Below are 10134 nucleotides of genomic sequence, written 5' to 3'. Positions count from 1 at the left end.
CTGTACATATTACGTAAGGGTCCGGAACGCGAATATACTTAATTTCAAACTACTTATATAACTCATTTGATGCGGCGCGGACGCGGCCTTTTATTTGATCCGTTCGGCTCGCGGAGATCTTCGGGCGCGCTCGGCGGCTCCGCGCCGTTTGTCTTTTTTTTAGGGTTCCGTAGTCAACTAGGAACCCTTATAGTTTCGCCATGTCTGTCTATCCGTCCGTCCGTCCGTCCGTCCGTCTGTCCGTCCGTCCGTCCGTCCGTCCGTCCGTCCGTCCGTCCGTCCGCGGATAATCTCAGTAATCGTTAGCACTAGAAAGCTGAAATTTGGTACCAATATGTATATGAATCACGCCGACAAAGTGCAAAAATAAAAAATGGAAAAAAATGTTTTATTAGGGTACCCCCCCTACATGTAAAGTGGGGGCTGAATTTTTTTTTCATTTCAACCCTAACGTGTGATATATTGTTGGATAGGTATTTAAAAATGAATAAGGGTTTGCTAAGATCGTTTTTTGATAATATGTATATTTTCGGAAATAATCGCTCCTAAAGGAAAAAAAAGTGCGTCCCCCCCCTCTAACTTTTGAACCATATGTTTAAAAAATATGAAAAAAATCACAAAAGTAGAACTTTATAAAGACTTTCTAGGAAAATTGTTTTGAACTTGATAGGTTCAGTAGTTTTTGAGAAAAATACGGAAAACTACGGAACCCTACACTGAGCGTGGCCCGACACGCTCTTGGCCGGTTTTTTTATAAACGACACACCAACAGTACATAAACAATTCAAAGAATAATGTGACAATAGAGGACACCCATAATATTTATGCACCAATAACAGGCGTGCAGCAACATTCAAACAGTTCGAGGCTTTTACACTACTACCTAGCTAAAATATATTACAAACTATAATTAAGTATACCTAATGATTACAATTTAGCAAGTGAGTTACATGCAGTTAAAAAAGAAAAAAAAACTACTAATTTACTCGTACTTCAAGAATTATAGCCGTTTCTCGAGTATTCAGCATTTTAAACTTTGTATAGAATCACTAAATATATCTATTTCGAAGTTTTCTTGTAGAGACACATTATTCCAAGTTACTTGCATTCTATGGACCGGAAGTGACCCGCCTAGTTTAGTCCTGGTAGAACTGGGACGAAAAATAGTGCGACGACAACAAGACCTCGTGCTAGTTTTCGGTACTGTAAAGTTTAAACCTTCCAACAGGTATGGTTCCTTGATTTTACCGTTAACCAACTTATGTAACATAACCTTATCAAGATAGGATCGCCTAAGCTGCAAGGATGACATTTTGAATTTTTGGAGTCTTTCTTCGTATGTTAATTTCTTACGAGTGCCCTGGTTTCTCATCTTAAACACCAAATATCGAGTAAAAGAACGTTGAACTTTTTCCAGCCGATTAATATGCACTGAGTAGCCAGGATTCCAAACTTGACAACAGTATTCAAGACGAGAACGTATAAGGGCATTGAAAAGAGTTTGAAATGTTTCAATTCGTTTGAATTTTTTGCCTATACGCTTTATAAAACCAAGCATTTTATTACTATCATTGATAACTGAGTCAATGTGATCTATAAAGTTTAATTTAGAGTCCAGGAAAACCCCAAGGTCTTTAACATTAGATACTTCCCGCAGCACAACATTATTGAGATTATATTTAGAGCAAATGGGTAGCCTTTTTCTAGTAAATTTCATAAACAAGCATTTGTCAGCATTGAGACTCATATTATTCAGTAGACACCAGGTCTTGTTACACTTATATAATTACTAGCGGACAAGCCGCCAATGGATGTGAGACAGTTGAGCATAAAGTTGTTGTGTGCGTGCGTGACACTCTGGGGCTCAATTCGGCATGGCGAATTTGACGTTTCACGTTGACTCTCAAATGATAGTGGATTGGATCACGGGTTGTCGAATACGTGCAGCTGTCATCTGGATTGGTACTAGGTTGGGACTAGAGCTCAGGCAATGTACCGGATAAAATTTTTGTAACATTTATTTTTGATGGAGTATTTTTTAAGTTTTGAGTATTTTAAAAGAACGGACTTCTATCTTTGAAATAAATAACATATGACATTTTTATCACCTCGTATCTCCATTTTCACTGTTACTTGAAGTAAAATGTTTTTTTGCTAATAGACGGTCGTCGTCGTGCCAGCTACACCAAAAAATATTTAAAAAAAATATTGCTTAAAAATATGTTAGTTGATTAATCTCTTTGACTCAAAACTTCGCGATACGTCCGAGCCTTTCTAACAAAAAGATAAAATATTCACAAATAACACCTATTTGTAGAAATCCTAAGCACGGCAAACGATTAAATTCCCTTTTTTGGGTCAAACTTGTAATACTGGCAATACTTTTGGTACACACTTTTGGTCTGCATTTTGCTAACGTGTCACGACTCTAGTATTGATTCTACTTTGATTTTACTCTTGTGTCAAAGTGACAGAATGAGATTGCAATTCGAATCATCATATCATTACAAAGATATGAATTGCGTAATTTTACACGAATTTAATCTCTCATGGCCTGACAATACGAACCAAGGCATGCGTTCTCCTGAATGGCACAGTATATAGACTTTTTTGTCGATGGGTATGGCCGCCATGTTTGGTTTATGACACTTAGACGGGGATTTTGTCGTACCAAAGAGTAAATTGCAAGTTTTTTTCGGCACAACTTGGTTCCTCTACTCGTCGCAAGATGGCGTTGGCATTATTAAAATAAACAAGAATGACGTGCATTTGCGTCGGTGTAGACCCATCATGAAAACGTAGATATGATAATTTTATATTTAAAAAAAAGTTAACGTGACATAAATTTGACAAATGTCTAAAAGAAATATAGTATCTTCTGTCACAGTATAATAAAGACTACTATCGTACAGTATGGCCACTCCCGCTCCCCACTGGAAGTACCGCCCACCCCCTCTCGGTTACCTGACAGTTACCGCCTGTCAAAAAAGCGAACAGTTGACCTGTCATATCTCACTCATACAAGCATGGTACGCGTTCACCTACACGAGCTTAGACTGTGTGCTAGGAACGCGCCTCTTTCATACATTTGATCGCCAGTGTCCGAGGTGTGCTTCTGTGTAATATCTTCTTCCGTGCACGTGTGATTTATTGTTTAGTCAATTTAAATATCACTCTAAGTAAGAACTGTTAGACAAAACACTCGTAGCATAATTGTATATTTCAATATATCACAGCCATACATTTTTATATTCTTTCAGGTGATTCAGCTTACCCACAGAGGCAAACACTACTGATGGATGCACTGACTTTTGGATGCACCTGTAGGATCTCCAGAAGCTCGTTATACCGCTTTACAAGTTCGAGCCCGCAACTGTATAGAGCGGTGTTTTGGGCGACTAAAAATCAGTTGGTAGTGTTTGTCGTCAATGGAGAAACTGCACTACAAGCCAGCAGCGGCAGCTAAGATCGTTAAAACGTGTTGTGTGCTTGACAATATAGCTAACAAAGCGAATTGTGAACTGCCTCCGCTGAACCGACACGAAGAACAGGAGCAGCAGCAGGAGCAGAGATTAGCGGCGGAGTTTGACGCCCGTCAGCAGAATGCTGTTATTTATTTGGCAATGGCTCCTGACAGGTGTTGGCTAAACAAAGAGCTGCAGCTGGGTCGCGCTGCTCGTCAAGCGCTTGTCCGGCAGTTAGCAAATTATGTAAGTAGTTATGGTAGGTCTATTTCAGTTTATAGTTAAGGTGAGCCAAAAAAGCTATATTTTAAGTTCACATCTTAACCATTAGTATAATTATCATTAATTTCATTACAGAACCCATTTTTTCCTAACTTTTGTGTCGTCATGGGAGTGTCGTAAATTAGGTTTCGGGGCTGCTGATTTCAAAATTAATGTTCAATTTGGAATCTGACATTTGACACAAATTCGTCATGGGTATTGCTATATTATATTAGTATAATCAAGAACCATTTAATACTGGACTGACATAGCCCATACAAAAAAGCGTACCCCTAAAAAAAAGCTCAATTTTTGGTTCAAAACTAGATGGCATTGTTTTGCAACCCGGGAGTTGAAAAAAACATAATTTCACCTATATTTTTACTTGTTTTTAGGGTTCCGTAGTCAACTAGGAACCCTTATAGTTTCGCCATGTCTTTCTGTCCGTCCGTCCGTCCGTCCGCGGATAATCTTAGTAACCGTTAGCACTAGAAAGCTGAAATTTGGTACCAATATGTATATCAATCACGCCAGCAAAGTGCAAAAATAAAAATTGGAAAAAAATATTTTATTAGTTTGCCCCCCTACATGTAAAGTGGGGTTTGATATTTTTTTCATTCCAACCCTAACGTGTGATATATTGTTGGGCAGGTATTTAAAAATGAATAAGGGTTTACTAAGATCATTTTTTGATAATGTTAATATTTTCGGAAATAATCGCTCCTAAAGGAAAAAAATGTGCGTCCCCTCTAACTTTTGAACCATCAGTTTAAAAAATATGAAAAAAATCACAAAAGTAGAACTTTATAAGGACTTTCTAGGAAAATTATTTTGAACTTGATAGGTTCAGTAGTTTTAGAGAAAAATACGGAAAACTACGGAACCCTACACTGAGCGTGGCCCGACACGCTCTTGGCCGGTTTTTCCATTTAAATCCTTCCGACATCCGATATCGGATCGGATAAAAACGGACTAAGACACTATTATATCCCATCAAAAACAAAACTTGTAAAAACACCAAGTCTTCGCAACTCAGTTTGTGCGCGCCCTTTTCATTCATTATCATTCATATCGTCCATCCCGTTCGCTCTTCCTTATGATAGGTTCAACCTCATTTTTATTTGTCGTGTCACCCGCCTTTTTGCCGACCTTCTTAAAAAATATAAGAAAATACGTCAATCTGCTAAACTAAAAGACATTCGATGTCAATGTGAAAAAATATCCGCAACGACGAATAAAGTTATAATTATTAATTAAATAAATAACGATTCGCGAGTGTACACAAGAAAGAGTGAACCAAGTAAATATTCGAAAGGGTGGCCGCCCGCTGAACTGTCGAGAAAACAACAGCAGTAAGTTCGGCACGCATCAATTACCATAATTTTATTTTTCCGTTTTATTTTATTTTATATTACAATAGTTCGTCAGGAACTACGTAATCGCTGGTCCTTCAACACAGTTCTTCTGGCGTAAAAAAGAGTTGAGATCCCTGTAATACCAAGTCGGTTAATTTATTCAGTCCCTAATACTTAAAGGACCTTCTGCCATAAATTATTACGTAGTTTACTAATAGCTATACTTTCGTATTTTGCATTTCTCATGATGCGTCGAATAGCATTCAAATGTATAAGATGAAAACTCGACTCGACGCCGCTCGATTCCGCATATGTGGAAGCCAGGCTTTATGGAAAAAGTAGGTTTTTGTGACAACTACCAATAAGATTTTGCAAGGGAGACTAGAGATAAGGAGGAAAGTCTGTCGAAGTAGAACAGTCGCAAAAATGACCGGCTGATTCAAATTCAATTTAACCACCCTTGCGGATTTTATCGAACAGATCGAACTACAAATGAATACGAGATTATATGTAAAAAAAATCTCTTCTAAATTAAGATTAAACTATGCAAATGAGTTAACATTAAGAAATAATTATCCCTGAAAAACTAACATACTAAACAGGTCGCGCAAATTAGTTAGCGAATTCACCGATACCTATAGGTAATTATAGTCAAATCTTTAAAGTTATAGGTACATATATGAGATACATGAGATTATTTTAACTTTTGTAAGTTTGTACGGATACTACTCAGTGGGCCAGTCCGACTCGCACTTGACCGGTTTCTTTATGTTGTCGATTTCTCCGTTGTTACAGGACCGATTTCATTTTTTTTTTGATTGAATGTATATATGTATACAGATTTGAGATTAGTCCTATTTTTATCAAAACCCAGTTCTGATGATGGGATCCTGGAGAAATCAAGGCAACTCCTCGAATCTTGAAGGCATACATGTGGTGATTTTTGTGTTTTTATAAGAACAGCATGCATATACGTACGGAACAGTGACATTTGGTGCAGTGGAACTGCTGATGATGGTCAGAACGGAACTCCTCAAGTCTGAAAGGCACACTCATAGTGACTTTGGTATTTTTATAAGAACAGCATGCATTTATGTTCAGAACAGTGGAACTCAGTGCAATGGAACTGATGATGATGGAAATGGATCAGAATGGAACTCCTCAAATCTGCACGGCACACTTACAATGAATTTGGTATTTATATGAGAATAGCTTTAATTTAAGTACATTCATAACAGTGACATTTGGTGCAGTGGAACTGCTGATGATGTTCATAAAGGAAATCCTCAAATCTGGACGACACACTTATAGTGACTTAATTTAGTATTATTATAAGAACAGTATGCATTTACGTTCAGAACAGTGGTCGCGTTAGAGCTCGCGGGTTCGAACCCCGGATCGCACTAATGAGGTTTTTGGAATTTATGTGCGAAATGTCATTTGATATTTGCCAGTAGCTTTTCGCTGTAATCCTAATAAAGCCCTAATTACCCATCGGGTTGGAAGGTCAGATGGAAGTCGCTTTCGTTAAACTAGTGCCTACGCCAAATCTTGGGATTGATTGTCAAAGCAGACCCCAGGCTCCCAAAGACCATAACTTTAATTTATTCAGGTATACATATATTGGTTTTTGTGTTATTATAAGAACAGCATGCGTTTACGTACGGTCGACTACAAAGAGATGTATACACTTTTTCAGCTTCTTGCATCGTAATAAGGTGAGAAATGGATACATCTCTTTGTAGTCGACCGTACCGAACAGTGACATTTAGTGCAGTGGAACTGCTGATGATGATCAGAACGGAACTACTCAAATTTGAACGAGACACTTATTATGACTTTGGTTTTAGGATTCCGTACCTCAAAAAGGAAAAACGGAACCCTCATAGGATCACTCGTGCGCCTGTCTGTCCGTCTGTCACAGCCTATTTTCTCCAAAATTACTTGAGTTTGGGGTTGGTGCAGTGGAACTGCTTATGATGATCAGAACGAAACTTCTCAAAGACGACACAAAAGGATCTTTGTTTGCTAAGCATATTGAGTTTTTAACTCAAATTTTGTCAAACTCGATTTCTTATAGGTAGTCGGATATTGGATTCATGACGAATTGAGGGAACTCCTTAAACCTTAACGGTAGGTATACGTTATTGATGTATTCATTTGTATTTCCATCAAATAACCAGACATTGAAAGCAGTTTTAAAAAATACACATTTCTACACAACATGGAACTTGACTGTACTTAAAATAAATTATTTAATACCATGCACGAAATAAAGCATCAGATAAATATAAGGAAAACATGGATAGAAGTTATTTTTAAATACAAATTCTATTTAATTCGTCAGGTAGAAATATATAAAGTAAATGAGTTGAACGTGACGTCACTCAATTCGATTTCATATTAGCAAAACGTTAAAATTCGTTTTGACAGTTCTTAAAGGGAAGCTGATTTGACTAGGAGGCAAGTAGCCTATTCAACATTCGTAAGTACCTTTCACCAGAACTCCAAAAGCGGCGGTTTTTTAGGGTTCCGTACCAAAAAGGTACAAAAGGAACCTTTATGGTGCCGTTCCGTCCGTCTTGTGTGTCCGTCCGTCTGTCACATAACTTAATATCTCGAGAACTACTTATATTACGGCTTTTTAACCGGAGCTACAGTCCGGTCTGGGAGAAAGCGAAAGCGCAACTTGGCATGTATTAAGTGCAAAATAGCAATAGAGTGCGATGAAAAAACATTTTCCCCCTCACTAGCTCGGAAACACGTGTTTTGTCCTTTAATACCAGTGGGTAAAAATGCATTTTATCCACTAGTGGGTAAAGTAATTTGACCTTGAATAAAGTCAAATTAACTGCTTTAAAATTGATAAATGTAGGTGAATCTAGTAATAAAGATGATTTACCACCTGTGGAACTACTGGAAGCAGTGATAAACGCATTTTTTGCGTTGTAGTTTCCTCGCTATAGTGAGGGGAAAAGTTTTGTGTTACACTCGGGTGCAAATGTATTTTACTTCTCGTGTTTTAAAACACGCAAGTTTAGAGTTCTATTCTCGAACCACTCACTTCGCTCGTGGTTCAACTATAGAATCCTTTCACTTGCTCATTTTTCAATTCCACACTCGGCGTTAAAATACAACTTTGCCCCCTATAGCATAACAAATAACTGTTAATTAATGTTCATTGACTATATCACCATTATTACAGGAATGCGGAGCACCTTGCTACTACTAAAATGGAGAACCCGGACCTGTTAGCGACATGGAACTGACCAGGACCGTCGTGGGCTCCTCATGTGCCACCCCCGGATACCTTTTCTGATTGTGGTGTTTACAGTACAGTAGTGTACATATTCATGAAAAAAAAATTGTAGGTACTTTTTTTACATTTTTAAAAAACGCACTCTGCATGGTTTTGGAGTTTCGACTTCGTGCTAGATAAAAACCCCCAGGCAAGAGCAAACAATTTTTTTCCTAGCCTATATTTGTGACCCACTGCAAAGGCCTCTCTTTTCTTCCGCCACCCATCACGTTTTGCCGCCTGCTTCGGCTAGCCGCAGCAAAATACGTCGAGGTCATCTCGCCTCGTTTTTTTTGGTCTACCTCTGCCCCGACTAGTCGGGTGGTGTCCAGTTAGCAAACTATACACCCTGTTTCTATTTTAAATTATATGTGTTGTATTCTTTTCTTGTACAATAAAGTGTTTACTTACTTACTTTTTTGAATTCCGTTAACTTTAAGGGAAGGTTCTTTAGATTAAATACGATTAATTTCTCAAAAAAGCTAGCGTCTTGACTGTTACGTTTACCGAGTTTGAAAAAATAATAGTTATTTGTTTTACAAGGGGGCAAAGTAGTTGTTTAACTGGACGTGCCAATATTGATACCTGAGCAAGGGAAAGATTTCAATATTGAACCGCGAGCGTAGCGAGTGGTTCAAAAAGTGGAATCTTGAGCGTTGCGAGGGTATCGAGGCACGGAAGGTAAAAGGAACTTTGCCACAGACTATATATATAGAGCAGCGAAGTGGTCCAATGATAGCAACCTTCCCCTAATAACTCTTTCATTAGATTTTTATAATATTAGGTAAAAGACATGGAGACAGCCAATTTTTGGCTTCACTTTTTAACGTGCTAATTCTATAGAGTCAGGTTTCTGGGCTCTCTGGTGATTCTGTGTTTTAAACACATCTTTAGAATAAAAGCTTTACCTTATGTCAAAAAAGTATTTTATTTGAATAAAGGTATTTTGAAGATACCTATTTTGCATTTTGTATTTCAAATACCTTTTTCTAAAACTATTTTGTATTTTTATTTGAAATAGGTAAAAAACCAAAGTATTTGCATTTTGTATTTAAATACATTGCTGGAGAGCATCACTTTGTTTTTCTGTCAATGAAAAGAAGAATATAGTAACTATGTATGAAGTCCATGTAGAGGCACTGCGTTTCAATATTAAGTATCAGTGTGAGATAAGATTTTTCAAAATAATAGTCATGATATTTGTTTAATTTGATAGTCACGTGTATTTAAATTGTAGTAAGTATCTACATTAGTTCAGAGTTTATTGCCGGGTGTGGCCATACTGTAGATAGAGCTCTTTCTTGTACTGTGCCCTTAGGTTCCCCCTTTGTAATAATTGCAGTGGTTCTTCAAATCATACATGCGGTAAATAATGCGGTCGTGGCACGGAATATCTACTAGCTGAAGAAGAGTTACTGTCAAAGTAAAATGTGTAATCACAGTGCCTATACTGCTATCTCTCGACACAGGCTTAAAACTTTTGAACCACAGTTTTGAAAATTTGACCCATATTCTTAGCTTGATATGAGTTAAAGTGTAAAATACTAATATTGGCGCCATCTAGCCGAGCACCCCCAAAGGTGTAAAGCCATCTAAGCCACCGTACCTTTTTCTTTATAGTTCTGAGTTTGGCCGTTTTCTTCCTATCTGTCTATACGGAGTTATATAATTGTCTTCCCCTGTTGTAAATAGCAATAGTAACAATAGTTGTGGAGTATACAGATGTATGCGACTAAATAAATGTACAAATGTGTTC

General features: G+C 37.6%; 1 protein-coding gene across 1 annotated transcript; it reads left to right on the top strand.

Moving 5' to 3' along the window:
- Positions 1-3118: 3118 nt before the first annotated feature.
- Positions 3119-9011, top strand: LOC125242106. The gene is made up of 2 exons (XM_048150817.1): positions 3119-3710; positions 8286-9011. The coding sequence occupies exons 1-2, from the start codon at positions 3429-3431 to the stop codon at positions 8310-8312; spliced, it is 309 nt and encodes a 102-aa protein (XP_048006774.1). The 5' UTR covers positions 3119-3428; the 3' UTR covers positions 8313-9011.
- Positions 9012-10134: the final 1123 nt, after the last annotated feature.

The sequence above is a fragment of the Leguminivora glycinivorella genome, unplaced genomic scaffold (genome assembly GCF_023078275.1).
Source record: "Leguminivora glycinivorella isolate SPB_JAAS2020 unplaced genomic scaffold, LegGlyc_1.1 Scaffold6, whole genome shotgun sequence".
Lineage (NCBI taxonomy): Eukaryota > Metazoa > Arthropoda > Insecta > Lepidoptera > Tortricidae > Leguminivora > Leguminivora glycinivorella.
The sequence above is the reverse complement of the archived record's forward strand: the minus strand, read 5'-3'. Positions and strand labels throughout refer to the sequence as shown.

Bases quoted from the DNA above. Each gene is read 5' to 3' on its own strand.
- LOC125242106 (XM_048150817.1), top strand. From the start codon at position 3,429: ATGGAGAAACTGCACTACAAGCCAGCAGCGGCAGCTAAGATCGTTAAA. The intron at 3,711-8,285 runs GTAAGTAGTTAT...CCATTATTACAG, and splicing joins TCCGGCAGTTAGCAAATTAT to GAATGCGGAGCACCTTGCTA.